Source organism: Salvelinus fontinalis, chromosome 34 (genome assembly GCF_029448725.1).
Source record: "Salvelinus fontinalis isolate EN_2023a chromosome 34, ASM2944872v1, whole genome shotgun sequence".
Lineage (NCBI taxonomy): Eukaryota > Metazoa > Chordata > Actinopteri > Salmoniformes > Salmonidae > Salvelinus > Salvelinus fontinalis.
In genome coordinates, this window is record NC_074698.1 from 32,378,548 (window position 1) to 32,406,047 (window position 27,500).

Here is a 27,500-nt window from a genome sequence, read left to right on the forward strand (position 1 = left end):
GGAGGCTGTTATAGCAGCAATGTTCCAACATCTAGTGGAAAGCCTTCCCAGAAGAGTGGAGGCTGTTAGAGCAGCAATGTTCCAACATCTAGTGGAAAGCCTTCCCAGAAGAGTGGAGGTTGTTATTGCAGCAATGTTCCAACATCTAGTGGAAAGCCTTCCCAGAAGAGTGGAGGCTGTTATAGCAGCAATGTTCCAACATCTAGTGGAAAGCCTTCCCAGAAGAGTGGAGGCTGTTATAGCAGCAATGTTCCAACATCTAGTGGAAAGCCTTCCCAGAAGAGTGGAGGCTGTTAGAGCAGCAAAGGGGGGACCAACTCCATATTAATGCCAGTGATTTTGTAATGACATTGTTGTACGAGCAGGTGTCCAACATCCTGTTGGTCATGTAGTGTATCTGCTCAACCCCGTAAAAAGTCTTCGAAGGTGAAGAAGAAAATAACATGTTTGATCTGGAGCAGGAATGTGATCTTTTTACTCGAACAGAAGCCGACAACTACCAGGTTGAACTCTAATATAAAGCTACTTCATGGCAAATTAACCTGGTAAATATCTAGCATCTTGTAATAAAACTAATACAATCAGTTGTAATTGTAAAAGATTAAGATACAAAAACAGACTTTAGAAACCAACAACGTGATTTAATGACAATTTTAAAAGTTTATAATTTAAAAATTATATATAAATTGGAATGAAACAACTGGCTTCTTAGACTGAACAATCTCTTACCAGACATGATACATATCAATCAAACAGGCTTTATTAAAAACAACACTTACTAACAAATACTAGAATATGTTTGTTTAATAGAATACGCAAAAAAAACTAAATATAGTTTTATCAATTAAGGCTGTTAAATGCCAAAAAGGCATTCGACGGCCTTTTCTATTCAAAACTTTGGAAGCTTTTACCTTTCCAGCTGAAATAATGCAATTTATAAAAAATATTGTATAAATGTCCTAAAGCACAAATATACACAAATAATACATTATGTAATGAAATTGCTTTAGAAAGGGGCACAAGACAGGGATGTCCTCTGTCCCCTTCCGGTTTGCACTTCTAATTGAACCACTTGCTGAAAGAATTAGACAGCACCCACATGCAACAGGTATCAGTATTGATAAACATGAATAGAAACGACACTTTTTCGTAGATAATCTCCTGATATACCTGACCAATATTGAAAACTCAATGCCCCATTTGCACAAAAAATATTTTCAGAATACTCTAAAATCTGAGGATATAAAATTAACGTTGAAAACCCCCGACGAAATAATTGCAATAGAACAAATAAAAATAATAACTGATTATCCCCGGCGGTCCTTTATCCCCGGCGGTCCTTTATCTCTCTCATCCAGTCTGACTGTTCAGCTCTGTAGTGTCCTCTCTCTCATCCAGTCTGACTGTTCAGCTCTGTAGTGTCCTCTCTCTCATCCAGTCTGACTGTTCAGCTCTGTAGTGTCCTCTCTCTCATCCAGTCTGACTGTTCAGCTCTGTAGTGTCCTCTCTCTCATCCAGTCTGACTGTTCAGCTCTGTAGTGTCCTCTCTCTCATCCAGTCTGACTGTTCAGCTCTGTAGTGTCCCCTCTCATCCAGTATGACTGTTCAGCTCTGTAGTGTCCCCTCTCATCCAGTCTGACTGTTCAGCTCTGTAGTGTCCTCTCTCTCATCCAGTCTGACTGTTCAGCTCTGTAGTGTCCTCTCTCTCATCCAGTCTGACTGTTCAGCTCTGTAGTGTCCTCTCTCTTATCCAGTCTGACTGTTCAGCTTTGTAGTGTCCTCTCTCTCATCCAGTCTGACTGTTCAGCTCTGTAGTGTCCTCTCTCTCATCCAGTCTGACTGTTCAGCTCTGTAGTGTCCTCTCTCTCATCCAGTCTGACTGTTCAGCTCTGTAGTGTCCTCTCTCTCATCCAGTCTGACTGTTCAGCTCTGTAGTGTCCCCTCTCTCATCCAGTCTGACTGTTCAGCTCTGTAGTGTCCTCTCTCTCATCCAGTCTGGCCCAGACACAGTTCTGATCACTAGATTTAACACCTCAAAGCCTCGGCCCAGACACAGTTCTGTTCACTGGATTTAACACATCAAAGCCTCGGCCCAGACACAGTTCTGTTCACTGGATTTAACACCTCAAAGCCTCGGCCCAGACACAGTTCTGTTCACTGGATTTAACACCTCAAAACCTCGGCCCAGACACAGTTCTGTTCACTGGATTTAACACCTCAAAGCCTCGGCCCAGACACAGTTCTGTTCACTGGATTTAACACCTCAAAGCCTCGGCCCAGACACAGTTCTGTTCACTGGATTTAACACCTCAAAGCCTCGGCCCAGACACAGTTCTGTTCACTGGATTTAACACCTCAAAACCTCGGCCCAGACACAGTTCTGTTCACTGGATTTAACACCTCAAAGCCTCGGCCCAGACACAGTTCTGTTCACTGGATTTAACACCTCAAAGCCTCGGCCCAGACACAGTTCTGATCACTAGATTTTTAATTATTCTTTCTTTTTATTGCTTCACGACTTCAAATCTATCTGAGTCGTCAGGCAGGAAGCGCAGGGCTGGAGGTAAAAGGGCTTGGTGTTTAGACCAGACACCTCAGACTCTCACAGGAAGTACAAACCGACGACCGGTAGAAGGGCTTGGTGTGTAGACCAGACACCTCAGACTCTCACAGGAAGTACAAACCGACGACCGGTAGAAGGGCTTGGTGTGTAGACCAGACACCTCAGACTCTCACAGGAAGTACAAACCGACGACCGGTAGAAGGGCTTGGTGTGTAGACCAGACACCTCAGACTCTCACAGGAAGTACAAACCGACGACCGGTAAAAGGGCTTGGTGTTTAGACCCGACACCTCAGACTCTCACAGGAAGTACAAACCGACGACCGGTAAAAGGGCTTGGTGTTTAGACCAGACACCTCAGACTCTCACAGGAAGTACCAAAAACAAAACAACGGCCGGAAAAAGCCAGAACAGTGGATTTCTCAACTGCCAATTCGCAAAGTGAAAGATTTAATTAAAACATGACATAATTTTCACCGCCTAAGCCTGTGGGATTCCTGTGCTGTGACCTCACGCGTGTTATTGTTTTTAGAGAGAGCGAGTACATTCTTGTCAATTGACATCAGCTTCCCCTGGCTGTCGCAGAGGGGAGCAGGCCAGCTCAGGGAAACAGACACGACGATACAGGTTCATAGGTCAGGGGAGCCACATTAGAGAACCGCGTGACCCCCTCCAGGCGACTCGCTCACAGGCCCCAGCCCCTGGCCGAGTGGTTCGCCTACAGCCCCGGAGCTTGGCTGCCGGCCCACAGCCACCAGCTCCTCTCCCCAGCCCCTGGCTGAGTGGTTCGCCTACAGCCCCCAGTTCCTCTCCTCAGCCCCTGGTCGAGTGGTTCGCCTACAGCCTTGCAGCTTGGCTGCCGGCCCACAGCCACCAGCTCCTCTCCCCAGCCCCTGGCTGAGTGGTTCGCCTACAGCCCCCAGTTCCTCTCCTCAGCCCCTGGTCGAGTGGTTCGCCTACAGCCTTGCAGCTTGGCTGCCGGCCCACAGCCCCCAGCTCCTCTCCCCCGGTCCTGGCCCAGGCCTGTGACTGACTGGTCACTGTGATTCAGCCCTTGGTTAGCCATGAACAGGATGATCCACTGGGCCAGAACTCTACTGTCAGGATGATCCACTGGGCCAGAACTCTACTGTCAAGATGATCCACTGGGCCAGAACTCTACTGTCAGGATGATCCACTGGGCCAGAACTCTACTGTCAGGATGATCCACTGGGCCAGAACTCTACTGTCAGGATGATCCACTGGGCCAGAACTCTACTGTCAGGATGATCCACTGGGCCAGAACTCTACTGTCAGGATGCTCCACTGGGCCAGAACTCTACTGTCAGGATAATCCACTGGGCCAGAACTCTACTGTCAGGATGGTCCACTGGCCCAGAACTCTACTGTCAGGATAATCCACTGGGCCAGAACTCTACTGTCAGGATGATCCACTGGGCCAGAACTCTACTGTCAGGATGCTCCACTGGGCCAGAACTCTACTGTCAGGATGCTCCACTGGGCCAGAACTCTACTGTCAGGATGATCCACTGGGCCAGAACTCTACTGTCAGGATGATCCACTGGGCCAGAACTCTACTGTCAGGATGATCCACTGGGCCAGAACTCTACTGCCAGGATGATCCACTGGGCCAGAACTCTACTGCCAGGATGCTCCACTGGGCCAGAACTCTACTGTCAGGATGATCCACTGGGCCAGAACTCTACTGCCAGGATGATCCACTGGGCCAGAACTCTACTGTCAGGATAATCCACTGGGCCAGAACTCTACTGCCAGGATGCTCCACTGGGCCAGAACTCTACTGCCAGGATGCTCCACTGGGCCAGAACTCTACTGTCAGGATAATCCACTGGGCCAGAACTCTACTGCCAGGATGCTGTAGGAAATTCACCTTAAAACTGATGATGATGGAAGAGGGGCATGAATGGAAACGTTTGTGAACCACTGCTCTAGCCTGAAGCAGTATGGACTGGCTGGCTGGCTGACTGGCTGGCTGACTGGCTGGTTGGCTGGCTGACTGGCTGGCTGGCTGGTTGGCTGGCTGACTGGCTGACTGGCTGGCTGGCTGACCGATTACCTGCTTACCTACCTGTCTGCCTACCTGACTGCCTGTCTGACTGAAAAGCACTACATCCTGCCTCACCTGCGTGCCTCGGTGCCATGTCATGTTTCCGTCACCAACCTCCCTACTCTCCGAGGCTCTGCTCTTTCCGAGGCACTGCTCTCTCCGGCTCTGCTCTCTCCGAGGCTCTGCTCTCTCCGAGGCACTGCTCTCTCCGGCACTGCTCTCTCCGAGGCACTGCTCTCTCCGAGGCACTGCTCTCTCCGAGGCTCTGCTCTCTCCGAGGCTCTGCTCTCTCCGGCTCTGCTCTCTCCGAGGCACTGCTCTCTCCGAGGCTCTGCTCTCTCCGAGGCTCTGCTCTCTCCGAGGCTCTGCTCTCTCCGAGGCACTGCTCTCTCCGGGGCACTGCTCTCTCCGGGGCTCTGCTCTCTCCGGGGCTCTGCTCTCTCCGAGGCACTGCTCTCTCCGGGGCACTGCTCTCTCCGGGGCACTGCTCTCTCCGGGGCACTGCTCTCTCCGGGGCACTGCTCTCTCCGGGGCACTGCTCTCTCCGAGGCTCTGCTCTCTCCGAGGCTCTACTCTCTCCGAGGCTCTGCTCTCTCCGGCTCCAACCCACAGGAAGTCCAGGTTCATTAAGAGGGCCTCGTCACCCCGCTCTCTCACTGACATGTAATCAAAGCTGTGTTTTCTTTCACTGATGGTTAATTCGTTCCCTGAAATGATGAGAGTTCCCCTATAATTCTATTATCACTAAAGTCTGCAAGAGTTTGTTGTTTTAAGGTTGAAGGTTCAAGGTTATAAGTTGAGTGTTTAAACAGGAGCTGAGATCCATATGGTCGAACACATTGGACTTTATTTTAATCGTCTTTATTTCATCAATATGTCGGTTATACAGATTACATTTGACAAGAGTCCTCTTATTAGAGGACACATCAGGTTGTTCCTGTCTGTCTTATTAGAGGACACCTCAGGTTGTTCCTGTCTGTCTTATTACAGAACACCTCAGGTTGTTCCTTCCTGTCTTATTAGAGGACACCTCAGGTTGTTCCTGCCTGTCTTATTACAGGACACCTCAGGTTGTTCCTGTCTGTCTTATTAGAGGACACCTCAGGTTGTTCCTGTCTGTCTTATTACAGAACACCTCAGGTTGTTCCTGCCTGTCTTATTAGAGGACACCTCAGGTTGTTCCTGTCTGTCTTATTACAGGACACCTCAGGTTGTTCCTGCCTGTCTTATTACAGGACACCTCAGGTTGTTCCTGTCTGTCTTATTACAGGACACCTCGGGTTGTTCGTGTCTGTCTTATTACAGGACACCTCGGGTTGTTCCTGTCTGTCTTATTACCGGACACCTCAGGTTGTTTATGTCTGTCTTATTACAGGACACCTCAGGTTGTTCCTGTCTGTCTTATTACAGGACACCTCAGGTTGTTCCTGTCTGTCTTATTAGAGGACACCTCAGGTTGTTCCTGCCTGTCTTATTACAGGACACCTCAGGTTGTTCCTGTCTGTCTTATTACAGGACACCTCAGGTTGTTCCTGTCTGTCTTATTACAGGACACCTCGGGTTGTTCGTGTCTGTCTTATTACAGGACACCTCGGGTTGTTCCTGTCTGTCTTATTACAGGACACCTCAGGTTGTTCCTGTCTTATTACAGGACACCTCAGGTTGTTTATGTCTGTCTTATTACAGGACACCTCAGGTTGTTCGTGTCTGTCTAAATACAGGACACCTCAGGTTGTTCCTGTCTGTCTTATTACAGGACACCTCAGGTTGTTCCTGCCTGTCTTATTACAGGACACCTCAGGTTGTTCCTGCCTGTCTTATTACAGGACACCTCAGGTTGTTCATGTCTGTCTTATTACAGGACACCTCAGGTTGTTCATGTCTGTCTTATTACAGGACACCTCAGGTTGTTCCTGTCTGTCTTATTACCGGACACCTCAGGTTGTTTGTCTGTCTTATTACAGGACACCTCGGGTTGTTCATGTCTGTCTTATTACAGGACACCTCAGGTTGTTCATGTCTGTCTTATTACAGGACACCTCAGGTTGTTCCTGTCTGTCTTATTACAGGACACCTCAGGTTGTTCCTGTCTGTCTTATTACCGGACACCTCAGGTTGTTTGTCTGTCTTATTACAGGACACCTCGGGTTGTTCCTGTCTGTCTTATTACAGGACACCTCAGGTTGTTCCTGCCTGTCTTATTACAGGACACCTCAGGTTGTTCCTGCCTGTCTTATTACAGGACACCTCAGGTTGTTCCTGTCTGTCTTATTACAGGACACCTCAGGTTGTTCCTGTCTGTCTTATTACAGGACACCTCAGGTTGTTCCTGTCTGTCTTATTACAGGACACCTCAGGTTGTTCCTGTCTGTCTTATTACAGGACACCTCAGGTTGTTCCTGTCTGTCTTATTACAGGACACCTCAGGTTGTTCGTGTCTAAACTTGTTCTGTACTTGTGTTCTGTGTGGACCACAGGAAGGGTAACTGCTGCATGTGCAACAGCTAATGGGGATCCTAATGAACTAAATTCAATTATTCCTGTAGTCCCCCAGCCTTCCTGTAGTCCCCCAGCCTTCCTGTAGTCCCCCAGCCTTCCCGTAGTCCCCCCAGCCTTCCCGTAGTCCCCCAGCCTTCCTGTAGTCCCCCAGCCTTCCCGTAGTCCCCCAGCCTTCCCGTAGTCCCCCAGCCTTCCCGTAGTCCCCCAGCCTTCCCGTAGTCCCCCAGCCTTCCCGTAGTCCCCCAGCCTTCCCGTAGTCCCCCAGCCTTCCCGTAGTCCCCCAGCCTTCCCGTAGTCCCCCAGCCTTCCCGTAGTCGCCCAGCCTTCCCGTAGTCCCCCAGCCTTCCCGTGGTCCCCCAGCCTTCCCGTGGTCCCCCCAGCCTTCCCGTAGTCGCCCAGCCTTCCCGTAGTCGCCCAGCCTTCCCGTAGTCGCCCAGCCTTCCCGTAGTCCCCCAGCCTTCCCGTAGTCGCCCTGCCTTCCCGTGGTCCCCGAACCTTCCCGTGGTCCCCCAGCCTTCCCGTGGTCCCCCAGCCTTCCCGTAGTCCCCCAGCCTTCCCGTAGTCCCCCAGCCTTCCCGTGGTCCCCCCAGCCTTTTCGTGGTCCCCCCAACCTTCTCGTGGTCCCCCCAGCCTTCCCGTAGTCCCCCCAACCTTCTCGTGGTCCCCCCAGCCTTCCCGTAGTCCCCCAGCCTTCCCGTGGTCCCCCCAGCCTTCTCGTGGTCCCCCCAGCCTTCTCGTGGTCCCCCCAGCCTTCTCGTGGTCCCCCCAGCCTTCCTGTGGTCCCCCCAGCCTTCCCGTGGGGCCCCAGCCTTCCCCTAGTCCCCCAGCCTTCTCGTGGTCCCCCCAGCCTTCCTGTGGTCCCCCCAGCCTTCCCGTGGGGCCCCAGCCTTCCCCTAGTCCCCCAGCTTTCCCGTAGTACCCCAGCCTTCTCGTGGTCCCCCCAGCCTTCCCGTGGTCCCCCCAGCCTTCCCGTGGTCCCCCAGCCTTCCCGTGGTCCCCCAGCCTTCCCGTAGCCCCCCAGCCTTCCCCTAGTCCCCCAGCCTTCCTGTGGTCCCCCCAGCCTTCCCGTGGTCCCCCCAGCCTTCCCGTGGTCCCCCAGCCTTCCAGTGTATTGACATCAAGCTGACTGATCTGTGTTGTGTTCTTGTTCCTCAGGTGTGGAAGGAGACCCAGAGGCCCAGGCCATGGCAGGACAATACCCCAGCCCAGAGCTTTACATGCAGGGGGAGGATGGGGACCAGGGCTGGGTGTCCTGGGCCTGGTCCTTCGTCCCAGCCATCGTGGGAGCTGAGGATGAGGAGGGAGAGGAAGGCTTCTACCAGCAGGGGGAGGAGGGAGGCCGCTCCAGCCCTCTGCAGAACCCACATAAAGACCCTATTGTATCCATAGGCTTCTACTGCACCAAGGCCTCTGTCACGTTCAAGGTAGGAAGACCAGCGAGGGTGTGTGTGTCTGTGTGCGTCCAGGGTTGGAATATTCTGGAATGTGCTAGAATTAAAATATAAAGTTATTTTTGCAATTCTGAATTTTTCCTATTAACATTATTGTTGTTGTACCACAGCTGCCTTTTCTCCGTCTCGCTCTTTCTCCGTCTCGGTCTCTCTCCGTCTCGGTCTCTCTCCGTCTCGGTCTCTCTCCGTCTCGGTCTCTCTCCGTCTCTCTCGGTTTCTCTCCGTCTCTCTCGGTTTCTCTCGGTCACTCTCGGTCACTCTCGGTCTCTCTCGGTCTCTCTCGGTCTCTCTCGGTCTCTCTCGGTCTCTCTCGGTCACTCTCGGTCTCTCTGTCTCTCTCCGTCTCTCTCGGTCTCTCTCTGTCTCTCTCTCGGTCTCTCTCGGTCACTCTCGGTCTCTCTGTCTCTCTCCGTCTCTCTCGGTCTCTCTCTGTCTCTCTCTCGGTCTCTCTCGGTCTCTCTCGGTCTCTCTCGGTCTCTCTTTCGGTCTCTCTCCGTCTCTCTCGGTCTCTCTCCGTCTCTCTCCGTCTCTCTCCGTCTCTCTCGGTCTCTCTCCGTCTCTCTCCGTCTCTCGGTCTCTCTCAGTCTCTCTCAGTCTCTCTCAGTCTCTCTCAGTCTCTCTCAGTCTCTCTGTCATGCCAAATGGAGCCTGGCGCTTTTCTAATAATGTTTAAATTGTTCCTGTAGTGTTTGACTTCTTCTAATCAGTTAATTGGCTCTCTCCTCAGGAGTAATTGCAGACAGCTGAAGGGATGGCGTTTGGTTTTAAACGTTCACATTTAGCAGGAAGTATTTCATTTGAGGGGTAATTTCCCTTTGAACAGCCCGGCAGGCAGTGCAGAGACCTGCCTCTCTCTCTCTCTCTCTCTGACATGACAGTGAAACACCAGGACGTTATTTCCCATTCTGATTCAGAATAACTCCCCTCGGTCATGAAATCTGTTTTATTTGATCAGAAATACTGGCATTTTACCTAATGACTTTATAGGAAACACGTGAAAGGTTGGAACGAGAGAGAAACCTTCTCCTACTAGGCAGAGTTCCATTCTGTAGTTTAACCCGCCGATCTGCTGTTGACATCTTGTCATTTACAGAGATGTTCCATTCTGTAATTCACCTCCCGATCTGCTGTTGACATCTTGTCATTTACAGAGATGTTCCATTCTGTAATTCACCTCCCGATCTGCTGTTGACATCTTGTCATTTACAGAGATCTTCCATTCTGTAATTCACCTCCCGATCTGCTGTTGACATCTTGTCATTTTCAGAGATGTTCCATTCTCAGCACGTGGGACTATTGATTGTTTGTTTACAGCGTTCTGTTCCCGTCAACAACAACAACAAAACATTGTGTGTATTCATGGTTGTTTCATGATTTTTGATTCTTAGTTTGCTGTTAAGTTCCTACGGATCAGTGAGCCCATTGACGCGTGTTTTAAAAGTTTATGAAAGTTCAAAATGCCAAATAAAGAATGATTTTAATATGTGTTGGATCTACAGGGCCGTGCTGGCTGACAACAAAATAGATAGAGAGGGATATCAGAACGGAGGGAGGAGAAGAGAGGGATATCAGAGAATGAAGGGAGGAGAAGAGGGGAGGAGAAGGGAGGAGAAGAGCGGGAAAGAGGGGAGGAGAAGAGCGGGAAAGAGGGGAGGAGAAGAGAGGGAAAGAGAGGGAGGAGAAGAGGGAAAGAGGAAGGAGGGAGGGAAAGAGGGAGGAGAAGAGGGAAAGAGGGAGGAGAAGAGGGAAAGAGGGAGGAGAAGAGGGAAAGAGGGAGGAGAAGAGGGAAAGAGGGAGGAGAAGAGGGAAAGAGGGAGGAGAAGAGGGAAAGAGGGAGGAGAAGAGGGAAAGAGGGAGGAGAAGAGGGAAAGAGGGAGGAGAAGAGGGAAAGAGGGAGGAGAAGAGGGAAAGAGGGAGGAGAAGAGGGAAAGAGGGAGGAGAAGAGGGAAAGAGGGAGGAGAAGAGGGAAAGAGGGAGAAGAAGAGAGGGAAAGAGAGGGAGGAGAAGGAGAGGGATGAGAAGAGAGGGAAAGAGGAAGGAGGGAGGAGAAGAGAGGGAGGAGGGAGGAGATTCCATCAGTAGTATAATAAGGTGCAGCTGCTCCAGTCTGTTCTAACCTGCACCTGCTTCCTGTGTTGAAACGATGGGACTGAGCTGCACCCACCCAGCCATCACACCTCTCTCTCCCCCTGACCAGACTCTCCCTACCCCCCTCTCCCCCCTGACCAGACTCTCCCTACCCCCCTCTCCCCCCTGACCAGACTCTCCCTACCCCCCTCTCCCCCTGACCAGACTCTCCCTACCCCCCTCTCCCCCTGACCAGACTCTCCCTACCTCTCTCTCCCCCCTGGCCAGACTCTCCTTACCCCCTCTCTCCTCTCTCCCCCTGACCAGACTCTCCTTACCCCCTCTCTCCTCTCTCCCCTGACCAGACTCTCCTTACCCCCTCTCTCCTCTCTCCCCCTGACCAGACTCTCCCTACCCCCCTGTCTCCTCTCTTCCCCTGACCAGACTCTCCTTACCCCCTCTCTCCTCTCTCCCCCCTGACCAGACTCTCCTTACCCCCTCTCTCCTCTCTTTCCCTGACCAGACTCCCCTTACCCCCTCTCTCCTCTCTCCCCCCTGACCAGACTCTCCTTACCCCCCTCTCTCCTCTCTTCCCCTGGCCTGACTCTCCTTACCCCCTCTCTCCTCTCCCCCCTGACCAGACTCTCCTTACCCCCTCTCTCTCCTCTCCCCCTGACCAGACTCACCTTACCCTCTCTCTCCTCTCCCCCTGACCAGAAGGGTGTTTAAGACAGTACGTGTGTTGTCATGAGAACCAGAGACCTCCACTCAACAGAAGAGTGTAATGTCTCTTAGTTTGATTTATGTTTGTCTCTCTGTCAATCTCTGATCCTCTCCATCTCAGTGAGACACAGACATGTCTATAGGAGGACATTACTCCTCAGATCTACCGATACTGCTCTCTCTCTCTCTCTCTCTCGGTTTCTCTCTCTTTCTCGGTTTCTCTCTCCCTCTCTCTTTCTCTCCTCTCTCTCTCTCTCTCCTTGGTTTCTCTTTCTCTCCTTGGTTTCTCTCTCTCTTTCTTTCCTTGGTTTCTCTCTCGCTCTCTCTCTTTCTTTCCTTGGTTTCTCTCTTCTAAGGTTCCTCTCTCTCTGTCTCTTTCTCTCTTTGGTTTCTCTCTCTGTTTCTCTCTCGGTTTCGCTCTGATTTTCTGGTGTTTAAAGTTAAGTATTACAACTCTCTGGGGCCTTGTTCTGTGAGATCCCAAAGAGAATGATGTTGACTTTGTTTATCTTGCATGTTTATCAACCATGTTTCCCCTCTCTCTCTCGCTCTCTGTGTGTGTGTGTGTGTGTGTGTGTGTGTGTGTGTGTGTGTGTGTGTGTGTGTGTGTGTGTGTGTGTGACCAGTTGACAGAGATGCAGGCGGAGAGCAGTTACTACAGTCCACAGAAGATGAAGAGCAGGGAGGGGCTCTGTCTGGAGCAGGAGGGCATCACCATGGAGGTAACGACCCTTCTGTCTCTGCTCTGTTCTACATCACACACACGGGGACACACGGGGACACACGGAGACACACGGAGACACACGGAGACACACGGGGACACACGGGGACACACGGGGACACACGGGGACACACGGAGACACACGGAGACACACGGAGACACACGGAGACACACGGGGACACACGGGGACACACGGGGACACACGGGGACACACGGGGACACACGGAGACACACAGACAGTACTCTCTGTGGAGCAAGAGGGAATCACTATCGAGGTAGGAACCCTTCTGTCCATAGAAATAGGATTACTAGAACAGGGATCCCTACTGAAGTCAATGTTATTTTCTATATGTTTTATGTGTATGCTATTTGACCCCATTACACTGTATGGAGATGGTTCTAACAGAACAACTGTACCATGCATATACATTACCCTGGTATATAACAGACTGTAATATCATCCCTCACTGTGACTACGCTATAACAGACTGTACTATCATATACATTACCATGGTATATAACAGACTGCGCTATCATATACATTACCCTGGTATATAACAGACTACTATCATATACATTACCCTGGTATATAACAGACTACTATCATATACATTACCATGGTATATAACAGACTACTATCATATACATTACCCTGGTATATAACAGACTGTAATATCATATACATTACCCTGGTATATAACAGACTGTAATATCATATACATTACCCTGGTATATAACAGACTACTATCATATACATTACCATGGTATATAACAGACTGTACTATCATATACATTACCCTGGTATATAACAGACTACTATCATATACATTACCCTGGTATATAACAGACTGTAATATCATATACATTACCCTGGTATATAACAGACTGTACTATCATATACATTACCCTGGTATATAACAGACTACTATCATATACATTACCCTGGTATATAACAGACTGTAATATCATATACATTACCCTGGTATATAACAGACTACTATCATATACATTACCCTGGTATATAACAGACTGTACTATCATATACATTACCCTGGTATATAACAGACTGTAATATCATATACATTACCCTGGTATATAACAGACTACTATCATATACAATAATCTCATCCCTCACCGTGACTACACTGTAATCTCATCCCTCACTGTGACTACACTATAACAGACTGTACTATCATATACATTACCATGGTATATAACAGACTGTAATATCATATACATTACCCTGGTATATAACAGACTGTACTATCATATACATTACCCTGGTATATAACAGACTACTATCATATACATTACCCTGGTATATAACAGACTGTACTATCATATACATTACCCTGGTATATAACAGACTGTGCTATCATATACAATAATCTCATCCCTCACTGTGACTACACTATAACAGACTGTAATCTCATCCCTCACTGTGACTCCACTATAACAGACTGTAATCTCATCCCTCACTGTGACTACACTATAACAGACTGTAATCTCATCCCTCACTGTGACTCCACTATAACAGACTGTAATCTCATCCCTCACTGTGACTACACTATAACAGACTGTAATCTCATCCCTCACTGTGACTACACTATAACAGACTGTAATCTCATCCCTCACTGTGACTACACTATAACAGACTGTAATCTCATCCCTCACTGTGACTACACTATAACAGACTGTAATCTCATCCCTCACTGTGACTACACTATAACAGACTGTAATCTCATCCCTCACTGTGACTCCACTATAACAGACTGTAATCTCATCCCTCACTGTGACTACACTGTAATCTCATCCCTCACTGTGACTCCACTATAACAGACTGTAATCTCATCTCTCACTGTGACTACACTATAACAGACTGTAATCTCATCCCTCACTGTGCCTACACTATAACAGACTGTAATCTCATCCCTCACTGTGACTACACTATAACAGACTGTAATCTCATCCCTCACTGTGACTCCACTATAACAGACTGTAATCTCATCCCTCACTGTGACTCCACTATAACAGACTGTAATCTCATCCCTCACCGTGACTACACTGTAATCTCATCCCTCACTGTGACTCCACTATAACAGACTGTAATCTCATCCCTCACTGTGACTACACTATAACAGACTGTAATCTCATCCCTCACTGTGACTACACTGTAATCTCATCCCTCACTGTGACTACACTATAACAGACTGTAATCTCATCCCTCACTGTGACTCCACTATAACAGACTGTAATCTCATCCCTCACTGTGACTACACTATAACAGACTGTAATCTCATCCCTCACTGTGACTCCACTATAACAGACTGTAATCTCATCCCTCACTGTGACTCCACTATAACAGACTGTAATCTCATCCCTCACCGTGACTACACTGTAATCTCATCCCTCACTGTGACTCCACTATAACAGACTGTAATCTCATCCCTCACTGTGACTACACTATAACAGACTGTAATCTCATCCCTCACTGTGACTACACTATAACAGACTGTAATCTCATCCCTCACTGTGACTACACTATAACAGACTGTAATCTCATCCCTCACTGTGACTACACTGTAATCTCATCCCTCACTGTGACTACACTATAACAGACTGTAATCTCATCCCTCACTGTGACTCCACTATAACAGACTGTAATCTCATCCCTCACTGTGACTCCACTATAACAGACTGTAATCTCATCCCTCACTGTGACTCCACTATAACAGACTGTAATCTCATCCCTCACTGTGACTACACTATAACAGACTGTAATCTCATCCCTCACCGTGACTACACTATAACAGACTGTAATCTCATCCCTCACTGTGCCTACACTATAACAGACTGTAATCTCATCCCTCACTGTGACTACACTATAACAGACTGTAATCTCATCCCTCACTGTGACTCCACTATAACAGACTGTAATCTCATCCCTCACTGTGACTACACTGTAATCTCATCCCTCACTGTGACTACACTATAACAGACTGTAATCTCATCCCTCACTGTGACTCCACTATAACAGACTGTAATCTCATCCCTCACTGTGACTACACTGTAATCTCATCCCTCACTGTGACTCCACTATAACAGACTGTAATCTCATCCCTCACTGTGACTACACTATAACAGACTGTAATCTCATCCCTCTGACCGTACAGCTGCCGGTCTTTCTTTATAAGCCTGTGTTATTATTCATCCCATTTAAAGAGAGGCAGACACTCTGTTGGACCGAGGGGTGTGTTTTTAATTCTCTCTCTGAGTACATTCATAAACTCTCTCCAGGCCACTCATCTAAGGGCTTTGTGGATCCAGTGGAATTCACAGCTCAGGACCAGACCTCGGCCCAGAACCTTTCCCCGTTCCCCTCGGGCATTACAAATATTTTTATACCTTATTCTCTGGGATACTGATTACCTGGGTCTCTGGCTGGTCTCCCAAAGTAATGGAACAGATAGGAGGGAGGGGGGGGGGGGGGTGGTGAAACGGGGAACGAGGAGGAGGGCCGTGGAAGCAGGGAGAGGAGAGGAGAATGGTGAAACAGGGAAAGAGGAGGGCGGCTGTGGAAGCAGGGAGAGGGGATTGGTGAAACAGGGAAAGAGGAGGAGGAGGGCTGTGGAAGCAGGGAGAGGGGAATGGTGAAACGGGGAACGAGGAGGGCCGTGGAAGCAGGGAGAGGAGAGGGGATTGGTGAAACAGGGAACGAGGAGGAGGGCCGTGGAAGCAGGGAGAGGAGAGGGGATTGGTGAAACAGGGAACGAGGAGGAGGGCCGTGGAAGCAGGGAGAGGAGAGGAGAGGAGAGGGGAATGGTGAAACGGGGAACGAGGAGGAGGAGGGCCGTGGAAGCAGGGAGAGGAGAGGAGAGGAGAGGAGAGGGGAATGGTGAAACGGGGAACGAGGAGGAGGAGGGCCGTGGAAGCAGGGAGAGGAGAGGGGAATGGTGAAACGGGGAACGAGGAGGAGGGCTGTGGAAGCAGGGAGAGGAGAGGGGAGGAGAGGAGAGGGGAATGGTGAAACGGGGAACGAGGAGGAGGAGGGCCGTGGAAGCAGGGAGAGGAGAGGGGAATGGTGAAACAGGAAACGAGGAGGAGGAGGGCCGTGGAAGCAGGGAGAGGAGAGGAGAGGAGAGGGGAATGGTGAAACAGGGAACGAGGAGGAGGAGGGCCGTGGAAGCAGGGAGAGGAGAGGAGAGGAGAGGGGAATGGTGAAACAGGGAACGAGGAGGAGGAGGGCCGTGGAAGCAGGGAGAGGAGAGGAGAGGAGAGGGGAATGGTGAAACAGGGAACGAGGAGGAGGAGGGCCGTGGAAGCAGGGAGAGGAGAGGAGAGGGGAATGGTGAAATTGGGAAAGCAGGGCTTGTAATTATTAAAACATAAGGTTTTATTGGTGTGGTTCGGGGTAACCCACGGTAAGCAAGGGGAACCGCACTTAGGTAGCCTCCTAAATGGCACTCTATTCCCTGTTTAGTGCACTACTTTTGACCAAGACCCTATGGCCCTATGGGTTCTGGTCTAAAGTAGTGCACTATATAGGGAATAGGGTGCCATTTGGTCCTGCTAGTGGTTCCAGACTGCTACAGCAGATTGAGAGCGGTGACCTTCATCTGACCCTGGTCTTTCATAACGGCAGAATGACGTTGTAACTTCACCGCCACCACAGAGTAACACGGCTCACACGCTAATCGCTGTTAAAGAGCCCTGTTCATGATAGGCCAATGATATGGGCTCTTAAACCTTGTACCGCAGGTGGCTTCATTCCTCTCTGTGAATGAATGGCGTTATGGGGTCTGTTTTTAGACCGGGCTTCTCCACTGTAGGGAAGGTTCCTGAGTCTGTCTCCATTTCCCCAGGAGCCCTGTGGTCTGATCAACTCTCTAAAGCGCTCCAAACTTCCTCTCCTCTCTTCCTCCTCCTCCTCACCTCTCCTCTTCTCTAGGTGCTGATGATGGGGGAACCCTTCTTCGACTGTCAGATCGGCATCGTGGGCGTCCGGGCGCTCTGCCTGAAAGGCATCATGGGAGTGCGGGACTTTGAGGAGAACTTGAACAGACGGGAGGAGGTAAAGAACTAGGCTCTTCTTCCTCAACCCTCCTTCCTCAACCCTCCTCTCCTTCCTCAACCCTCCTCTCCTTCCTCAACCCTCCTCTCCTTCCTCAACCCTCCTCTCCTTCCTCAACCTTCCTCTCCTTCCTCAACCTTCCTCTCCTTCCTCAACCCTCCTCTCCTTCCTCAACCCTCCTCTCCTTCCTCAACCCTCCTCTCCTTCCTCAACCTTCCTCTCCTTCCTCAACCTTCCTCTCCTTCCTCAACCTTCCTCTCTTCCTCAACCCTCCTCTCCTTCCTCAACCCTCCTCTCCTTCCTCAACCCTCCTCTCCTTCCTCAACCCTCCTCAACCTTCCTCAACCCTCCTCTCCTTCCTCAACCCTCCTCTCCTTCCTCAATCCTCCTCTCCCTCCTCAACCCTCCTCTCCTTCCTCAACACTCCTCTCCTTCCTCAACCCTCCTCTCCTTCCTCAACCCTCATCTCCTTCCTCAACCCTCCTCTCCTTCCTCAACCCTCCTCTCCTTCCTCAACCCTCCTCTCCTTCCTCAACCCTCCTCTCCTTCCTCAACCATCCTGAGGGACTGAGGGAGGTCTCTCTTCTTCTATTGTGATGTAGAGGAGGACTGAGGGAGGTCTCTCTTCTTCTATTGTGATGTAGAGGAGGACTGAGGGAGGTCTCTCTTCTTCTGTTGTGATGCAGAGGAGGACTGAGGGAAGTCTCTCTTCTTCTATTGTGATGTAGTGGAGGACTGAGGGAGGGCTCGCTTCTATTGTGATGTAGAGGAGGACTGAGGGAGGTCTCTCTTCTTCTATTGTGATGTAGAGGAGGACTGAGGGAGGTCTCTCTTCTTCTATTGTGATGTAGAGGAGGACTGAGGGAGGTCTCTCTTCTTCTATTGTGATGTAGAGGAGAACTGAGGTCTCTTCTTCAATTGTGATGTAGAGGAGGACTGAGGGAGGTCTCTCTTCTTCTATTGTGATGTAGAGGAGGACTGAGGGAGGTCTCTCTTCTTCTATTGTGATGTAGAGGAGGACTGAGGGAGGTCTCTCTTCTTCTGTTGTGATGTAGTGGAGGACTGAGGGAGGTCTCTCTTCTTCTATTGTGATGTAGAGGAGGACTGATGGAGGTCTCTCTTCTTCTTTTGTGATGTAGAGGAGGACTGAGGTCTCTTCTTCAATTGTGATGTAGAGGAGGACTGAGGGAGGTCTCTCTTCTTCAATTGTGATGCAGAGGAGGACTGGTGGAGGTCTCTCTTCTTCTATTGTGATGTAGAGGAGGACTGAGGTCTCTTCTTCAATTGTGATGTAGAGGAGGACTGAGGGAGGTCTCTCTTCCATTGTGATGTAGTGGAGGACTGAGGGAGGTCTCTCTTCTTCTATTGTGATGTAGAGGAGGACTGAGGTCTCTTCTTCAATTGTGATGTAGAGGAGGACTGAGGGAGGTCTCTCTTCTTCTATTGTGATGTAGAGGAGGACTGATGGAGGTCTCTCTTCTTCTATTGTGATGTAGAGGAGGACTGAGGGAGGTCTCTCTTCTGTTGTAATGTAGTGGAGGACTGAGAGAGGGCTCTCTTCTATTGTGATGTGGAGGAGGACTGAGGGAGGGCTCTCTTCTATTGTGATGTAGAGGAGGACTGAGGGAGGGCTCTCTTCTATTGTGATGTAGAGGAGGACTGAGGGAGGTCTCTCTTCTTCTATTGTGATGTGGAGGAGGACTGAGGGAGGTCTCTCTTCTTCTGTTGTGATGTAGAGGAGGACTGAGGGAGGTCTCTCTTCTTCTGTTGTGATGTAGAGGAGGACTGAGGGAGGTCTCTCTTCTTCTGTTGTGATGTAGAGGAGGACTGAGGGAGGTCTCTCTTCTTCTGTTGTGATGTAGAGGAGGACTGAGGGAGGTCTCTCTTCTTCTGTTGTGATGTAGAGGAGGACTGAGGGAGGTCTCTCTTCTTCTATTGTGATGTAGAGGAGGACTGTGTCAGTGTGTTTCTATACTGTGATTGATTGTGTGTCCTCTCCTCCTCCCAGGATGCAGTGTTCTTCAGCTGTGGAGAGAGTCTGAGCGGTAGAGGAATGACCTACCTGACCAACTCCCTGTTCGACTACCGCTCCCCAGAGAACAACGGGGTCAGAGCAGAGTTCATCCTGGATGCCACCAATCACAAGGTCAGAACTCACACAGGCCCGATAGTGCACAATTATTATCACGCTATTATCACATGACTGCCATCTCCTAATACTGTGTCTGACCTACAGTCTTTACATTAAACATCACCCTGTTAGGGGACGCTGTCCTCATCACCCTGTTAGGGGACGCTGTCCTCATCACCCTGTTAGGGGACGCTGTCCTCATCACCCTGTTAGGGGACGCTGTCCTCATCACCCTGTTAGGGGACGCTGTCCTCATCACCCTGTTAGGGGACGCTGTCCTCATCACCCTGTTAGGGGACGCTGTCCTCATCACCCTGTTAGGGGACGCTGTCCTCATCACCCTGTTAGGGGACGCTGTCCTCATCACCCTGTTAGGGGACGCTGTCCTCATCACCCTGTTAGGGGACGCTGTCCTCGTCACCCTGTTAGGGGACGCTGTCCTCGTCACCCTGTTAGGGGACGCTGTCCTCGTCAACCTGTTAGGGGACGCTGTCCTCATCACCCTGTCCTCATCACCCTGTTAGGGGACGCTGTCCTCATCACCCTGTTAGGGGACGCTGTCCTCATCACCCTGTTAGGGGACGCTGTCCTCATCACCCTGTTAGGGGACGCTGTCCTCATCACCCTGTTAGGGGACGCTGTCCTCATCACCCTGTTAGGGGACGCTGTCCTCATCACCCTGTCCTCATCACCCTGTTAGGGGACGCTGTCCTCATCACCCTGTCCTCATCAACCTGTTAGGGGACGCTGTCCTCATCACCCTGTTAGGGGACGCTGTCCTCATCACCCTGTTAGGGGACGCTGTCCTCATCACCCTGTCCTCATCAACCTGTTAGGGGACGCTGTCCTCATCACCCTGTCCTCATCACCCTGTTAGGGGACGCTGTCCTCATCACCCTGTCCTCATCAACCTGTTAGGGGACGCTGTCCTCATCACCCTGTCCTCATCACCCTGTCCTCATCAACCTGTTAGGGGACGCTGTCCTCATCACCCTGTTAGGGGACGCTGTCCTCATCACCCTGTTAGGGGACGCTGTCCTCATCACCCTGTTAGGGGACGCTGTCCTCATCACCCTGTTAGGGGACGCTGTCCTCATCACCCTGTCCTCATCACCCTGTTAGGGGACGCTGTCCTCATCACTGTTACGCACGCCTCTGAGAAGAGGGAACGCAACTCCCTGCTACAACTCAACTCTCTGAAGTGCAAGAGGTATGGACTGTAGGTGCGAGTAAGGATGACACAAAAGCAGAATTTACCGTTTACTAGAATTTATTTTCTTACACGGTAATATGGGGAAAAGGGGCTGGACGGAACCAAAGCAAAGAAAGTAAATATCAAAGTTCCCCCTCTCCTATCTAACCTGCCTACCCACTTAACTTACCTAACTTAGCACCGTCTGGTGCCCTACCCAAAATACAGGGGGTGGTCCGCCCAGGTCTTACCTCGTGTGCCTAGACAGTAAATATACTACGGGTATATGTATGCCCGCGGGCCTCTTGCCTAAGCACTCCCAAAGTGCCTTCTCCTTCCCCCCCTGGGAACAAATGAAACAGAGTAATTATTAATGATTTCACAAACACTCACAAACACAGGATATAGCAAAACTGCTACCAACAACAACAGTACATACCACACTTTCTGATACACAACCCACACTATATCACAATCTAATTTTTCTCTCTCAATCTCCAAATCTCTACTCCAAATCTCATCTCCTCTCTCTCTCTCAATTTTTTCTCTCTTGGGCAGAACACTGGCTTTTATCTTCAGGTGGCAATGGTGATTAGAGTCAGCTGCTTCTTGACGAGGGGGCGGGGTCAGCTCCAATCACCAATTAGCCTGGGGTTGACCAATCAGCTGGTTGGGGAGTACTTCAGGAAGCCATCTCCTGAAACACTCACACTAAAATACAAAACAGAACACAGAAACTGGGGAACGTAACACGCCCACCACAAAATTTGCAAACATACAGTTTGTAATAACAAAAACCAACGCTTCCCCAGTTAGTAAACCCGTGATAGAGCGTCAGCAACCACATTCGCTGAGCCCTTCACATAGGCTATCTGTACATTATATCCTTGTACAATCAGAGCCCACCGCATAAGGCGGCGGTTCTGATTGTACATTTGCTTTAAGAACACTAAAGGATTATGGTCCGTGAAGACCATTACAGGCAAGGCACTGGATCCCACGTATACCTCAAAGAACTGTAAGGCTAGCAATAAAGCTAGCGTCTCTTGTTCAATTGTGGAGTACCTTGACTGACACGAGTTGAACTTACGGGAGAAGAAACTGACGGGCCGATCCACTCCGTCTTCATCTTCCTGTAAGAGAACCGCACCCACCCCCACTATACTAGCGTCAACCTCCAACTTAAAAGGTTTGTCAAAGTTGGGGGCGGCAAGCACTGGGGCACTACAAAGTAGCGCTTTAGCGGACTCAAAAGCATGGTTACAGTCCTTGGACCACCTAAATGGTACCTTGGGACTAAGCAGAGATGAAAGGGGAGCTACTACCGTCGAGAAATTCTTACAGAATGTACGATAGTACCCTACCATCCCTAGGAATCTGCGCAACTGGCGTCGAGTCGTGGGAGCAGGAAAAGCAACAATTGCCTCCACCTTGCCAGTTACTGGGCGCACTTGACCTCGTCCCACTTGTTTCCCTAAGTAAGTCACCGTAGCCTTCCCAAACTCACACTTGGCCAAATTGAGGGTTAAAGAAGCATTCTCCAACCGCTGAAACACACTTTTCAAAGTGGAGAGATGATCAGACCAAGTAGACGAATGTATCACCACATCATCAAGGTATGCAGTACAATTTGGCACATCTGCAAACACAATGTTAACTAGACGCTGAAAAGTAGCAGGTGCATTACACATGCCAAAGGGCATCACAGTGTATTGTACAAAGTTATCAGGCGTAACAAAAGCCGATATGTCAGAAGCTCGAGAGGTCAGAGGCACCTGCCAATAACCTTTTAACAAATCTAACTTACTAACGTAAGCAGCAGAGCCAATTCTATCAATGCAGTCATCTAATCGAGGTAGAGGAAAAGAATCAGACTTTGTAACTGCATTTACTCGACGATAGTCCGTGCATAAGCGGGACGTACCGTCAGGCTTAGGAACAAGAATACATGGGGAACTCCAGGAGCTGTTACTGGGTTTTGCCATGTCATTCTGTAATAAATAAGCTACCTCACTTTTCATTACCTCCCTTTTCTTTGCATTAACCCGGTACGGATGCTGACGTATAGGAGCAGCGTTGCCCACATCCACGTCATGTTCCAAGATGGACGTGCGACTTGGAACGTCCTGAAACACACTAAGAAAACTGTTTATCAATAGGATAAGGTCCTTAGTTTGATCGCTATCCAAATGTTCCATTTGAGAGGGTAACTTCTTCAGCATCTCTGAATTACATAGGCGTTCACACTGCTGTAACGTATGGCGTAACTCCAACCCATCCTCCTTATCCTCCTCTAGGTCCCAGCCAGGCTTCAGCACCACCGCAGCCACACTGGAGACGGCGGGCTGGACCGGCTTACTTGAGGAGCTGTCTGGAGAGTCACGTACATAATATTCTTTTAGCATGTTAACATGACACACACGGGAAGAACGCCTCCGATCTGGGGTCTTTATCACATAGTTGGTGTCACTGAGTTTCTTTTCCACCAGATATGGTCCAGAAAAACGTGCTGACAGAGATGAGCCAGGAATTGGCAACAAAACTAAAACTTGATCCCCTGGTGCAAAAGAACGGCCAACAGCCTTTTTGTCATAATGCACCTTCATGCGTTTTTGCGAAGAGGAAAGAGACTTTTGGGCCAACGCACATGCGGCGTGCAGTCTCTCCCGCATTTTACTGACATAATCCAACACATTTTTAGGGGCGCTACTGGGTGTAGGAGATAAGATATGCTCCTTCAAAACTTTCAGCGGACCCCGTGGGGTGTGTCCAAACACAAGGTCAGCAGGGCTGAACCCTAAGGACTCTTGTATCGTTTCCCTTATAGCAAATAGGACAAAGGGCACCCCCTCATCCCAATCGGTACTGGTATCCATACAATACTTGCGTAGCATTGCCTTCAGCGTCTGATGCCAGCGTTCGAGAGCCCCTTGACTCTCTGGATGATACGGACTTGAGACCTGATGGGAAATACACAATGTCTTTAACACATTTGAAAACATTTTGGACATAAAGTTGGATCCCTGATCAGTTTGGATTACTTTAGGGAGTCCAAACGTAGAGAAGAACTTCACCAGTGCCTTCACCACAGTCTTAGCCGTAATAGTACGGAGAGGAATAGCCTCTGGGTATCGAGTAGCACTGCACATTATTGTTAATAGGAACTGGTTACCTGACCTGGTTTTCGGCAACGGACCTACACAATCAACTATCACTCTTTCAAACGGTTCCCCCACCACAGGAATCGGGTAGAGCGGTGCTCTAGGAACTGTTTGATTCGCTTTCCCAGTGAGTTGACATACGTGACATGTTTTACAAAATTGGACCACGTCAGACTTCAAACCTGGCCAAAAAAAATGACGAAGGACCCGGTTATAAGTCTTTGTGATCCCCAAATGTCCAGACCACGCCTGGTCATGGGCGAGTGACAGCACCTGCTGTCGGAACGGTGTAGGAACAACCACTTGACACACTTCACTCCAGTCATTAACGGTGTCATGAGCTGCCCATTTACGCATCAAAACTCCTGCTTCCATAAAGTAGGCAGTCTCTCTTGTTTTAGCTTCCTCAATGGAAATTACCGAAGCAAAACACTTGCTAAGACTGGTGTCTCCTCTTTGACATTCAATCACCTTCTCAGGGGTGACAGACAAAAGAATGTCATGTAATTGGGGTGCGATTTCGCAGTCCCCTTTCTTAGTTTTTACAGGAGTAAAAACTGTCGGACTTGCAGAAGGAATACTCGGTGCATTGTCTTCTACTTCAACATTCTCAAAAATGGAACTAGCCAAATCCACCACATCTCCAAGCTTGCGAGATTGTGCCCTCGTTAAGACACAAGCAGGAAAAACATGTGGAAATGCTTGAACCAATTTCTCATCTGTAGTTCTGATTTCTGGGTTGTCTACTACCTCTAACACAGGAGTAACGTTACCACCAGCAATATCATTCCCTAATAGCAATGTGACTCCTTTTACTGGCAGTGTAGACACTACACCAACACGGAAACGTCCTGATACCAAGTCTGACACTAAGTGGACCCAGTGTAATGGTACAGGTACTGTTTTTGTCTCTATCCCTTGTAATATAACATGCGAGCCACAATACGTTTCAGGAGACCAGGGTAAAGCATCAGTAATGATTACTGACTGCGCCGCCCCGGTGTCTCGTAAGATTTTAATTGGCTTTTGATCAGCTTGTTCTCCAGTTAAGGAAACACAACCGGTAGAGATAAACGGAGCATAAACAGGATCCGGTTTCTCAAATGCTGAATCAATACCTCGGACCAACGGACGAGCCAAAGACTTGACTAAACCCAAACTTTTCCTTTTTGGGGAAGGTGACTGGGACTGTTTCGGTTTATTTTTCAAAACTGGGCAGTCCGCAATCACGTGACCCTTTTGGTGACAGTAAAAACATTCACGGATTTCATGAAAAGACTTGTCAGAGGAAAAACGACCTGAATGAGGCACTGATGACGTAATCAGTCTACCTTCAAAACGAGGTGCACCAAAGACAGTCTTGTGTGTCAAAGCGTACTCATCTGCCAACACTGCTGCCTGGGCCAATGTCACCACTTTCTGTTCATTTAAATGAACTACAATTCTATCTGGGAGGTTGCTTTTAAAATCCTCCAACAGCATCAACTCCCGAATATCAGCAAATGTGTTAGCTTTGCTGGCTGAACACCATCGATTAAACAGAGACTCTTTGTCCCTAGCAAACTCAACAAAAGTACGGTGAGAGGGTTTCTTGTGGTTCCTGAAGCGCTGTCTATAAGCTTCAGGCACCAACTCATAAGCCCGCAACACGGTAGTTTTAACTGTTTCGTAGTGTAAACTGTCTTCCAGCGAGAGAGCAGCTACTACTTCCTGGGCTTTCCCAGACAATTTACATTGCAACAGGAGAGGCCAAACCTCGAGTGGCCAATGCAGCGCAGCGGCCACACGCTCAAACGCAGAGAAATAGGAATCAACTTCTGACTCTCGGAATGGTGGGACTAAAGCTATATTTTTACTTACATCAAAGTGGGCTTGATGATGAGCAGCTTTTGGAGTCGTACTGGAGCCAGCTTCTAGCTCTAGCTGTCGGATCCTCACCTCCTTGTCGGCTTCTATTTTCCTAATTTCAAGGTCAAAATGCATTTGTCTCTCTTTATCTTTTTGCTCCATTTCTAACCGGGCCAGCCTCACCTTCAGCCTAGCGGTCCCGTCTGAACGACCTGAAGCAGAAGATAAAGGATCGAATCGAGGCAATGTAAAGGGGGTACGAGCAACCCCTTCCTCTGCCCTGTCCTCCGACTTGGCATCGGAAAGTCTACCCGTCTCCTCTCCTTTCAATGAGAGAATTCTTTCTCTTACTAATCCCTCCCTGACTAGCACCAAAAGCTCAGCCTTTAGGGCTTTCTCAGGGATAACAAATCCATAATGGTCAGCTATAGCTATAAGGTCTACTTTTCGAAACCTCACCAAACAATCAATAGAGGGCGCATCAATGAACTTGGAGATGGCTGAGGCAGCCATCTTGTACACAACAATCTACTGAAAGCACAAACTAAACAAGTCATCCAAACTCACAACCTACCATCACACCTCAATCACTAACCACAGAGAGCTCAGTGCAGCAGGGTCCGGTGGGTTTAATGGTATCCCGGATGAGCCCCCATTATGTTACGCACGCTGTCCTCATCACCCTGTTAGTAGAAGCTGTCCTCATCACCCTGTTAGTAGAAGCTGTCCTCATTAACCTGTTAGTAGAAGCTGTCCTCATCACCCTGTTAGTAGAAGCTGTCCTCATCACCCTGTTAGTAGAAGCTGTCCTCATCAACCTGTCCTCATCAACCTGTTAGTAGAAGCTGTCCTCATCACCCTGTTAGTAGAAGCTGTCCTCATCACCCTGTTAGTAGAAGCTGTCCTCATCACCCTGTTAGTAGAAGCTGTCCTCATCACCCTGTTAGTAGAAGCTGTCCTCATCACCCTGTTAGTAGAAGCTGTCCTCATCACCCTGTTAGCTGTCCTCATCACCCTGTTAGTAGAAGCTGTCCTCATCACCCTGTTAGCTGTCCTCATCAACCTGTTAGGAGAAGCTGTCCTCATCACCCTGTTAGTAGAAGCTGTCCTCATCACCCTGTTAGTAGAAGCTGTCCTCATCACCCTGTTAGTAGAAGCTGTCCTCATCACCCTGTTAGTAGAACCTGTCCTCCCCGTTCTGTCCCGTTGTCTGATCAGGCCTGTTTAACCCTATGTTGACCCCCACCCCCTGTCCCCCCTGTCCCGTTGTCTGATCAGGCCTGTTTAACCCTATGTTGACCCCCCCTGTCCCGTTGTCTGATCAGACCTGTTTAACCCTATGTTGACCCCCCCTGTCCCGTTGTCTGATCAGACCTGTTTAACCCTATGTTGACCCCCCCTGTCCCGTTGTCTGATCAGACCTGTTTAGCCCTATGTTGACCCACCCTGTCCCGTTGTCTGATCAGGCCTGTTTAACCCTATGTTGACCCCCCCTGTCCCGTTGTCTGATCAGGCCTGTTTAACCCTATGTTGACCCCCCCTGTCCCGTTGTCTGATCAGACCTGTTTAGCTCTATGTTGACCCACCCTGTCCTGTTGTCTGATCAGGCCTGTTTAACCCTATGTTGACCCCCCCTGTCCCGTTGTCTGATCAGACCTGTTTAGCTCTATGTTGACCCACCCTGTCCTGTTGTCTGATCAGGCCTGTTTAACCCTATGCTGACCCCCCCCCCCCCCCCCAGTACCGTTGTCTGATCAGGCCTGTTTAACCCTATGTTGACCCCCACCCCCTGTCCCCCCTGTCCCGTTGTCTGATCAGGCCTGTTTAACCCTATGTTGACCCCCCCTGTCCCGTTGTCTGATCAGACCTGTTTAACCCTATGTTGACCCCCCCTGTCCCGTTGTCTGATCAGACCTGTTTAACCCTATGTTGACCCCCCCTGTCCCGTTGTCTGATCAGGCCTGTTTAACCCTATGTTGACCCCCCCCCCCCCCCCCAGTACCGTC

At 49.6% G+C, this 27,500-nt stretch overlaps 1 protein-coding gene across 1 annotated transcript in view; it reads left to right on the forward strand.

The window, feature by feature from the left end:
- Positions 1 to 27,500, forward strand: part of LOC129832791 (intermembrane lipid transfer protein VPS13B) — a 239,016-nt gene that overhangs the window by 101,970 nt on the left and 109,546 nt on the right. The window contains exons 10-13 of the mRNA XM_055896791.1: positions 8,285 to 8,553; positions 11,997 to 12,092; positions 17,040 to 17,162; positions 19,171 to 19,308. Of these exons, the coding sequence (XP_055752766.1) occupies positions 8,285 to 8,553; positions 11,997 to 12,092; positions 17,040 to 17,162; positions 19,171 to 19,308 (626 nt within the window). The remainder of the gene's footprint in view (positions 1 to 8,284; positions 8,554 to 11,996; positions 12,093 to 17,039; positions 17,163 to 19,170; positions 19,309 to 27,500) is intronic.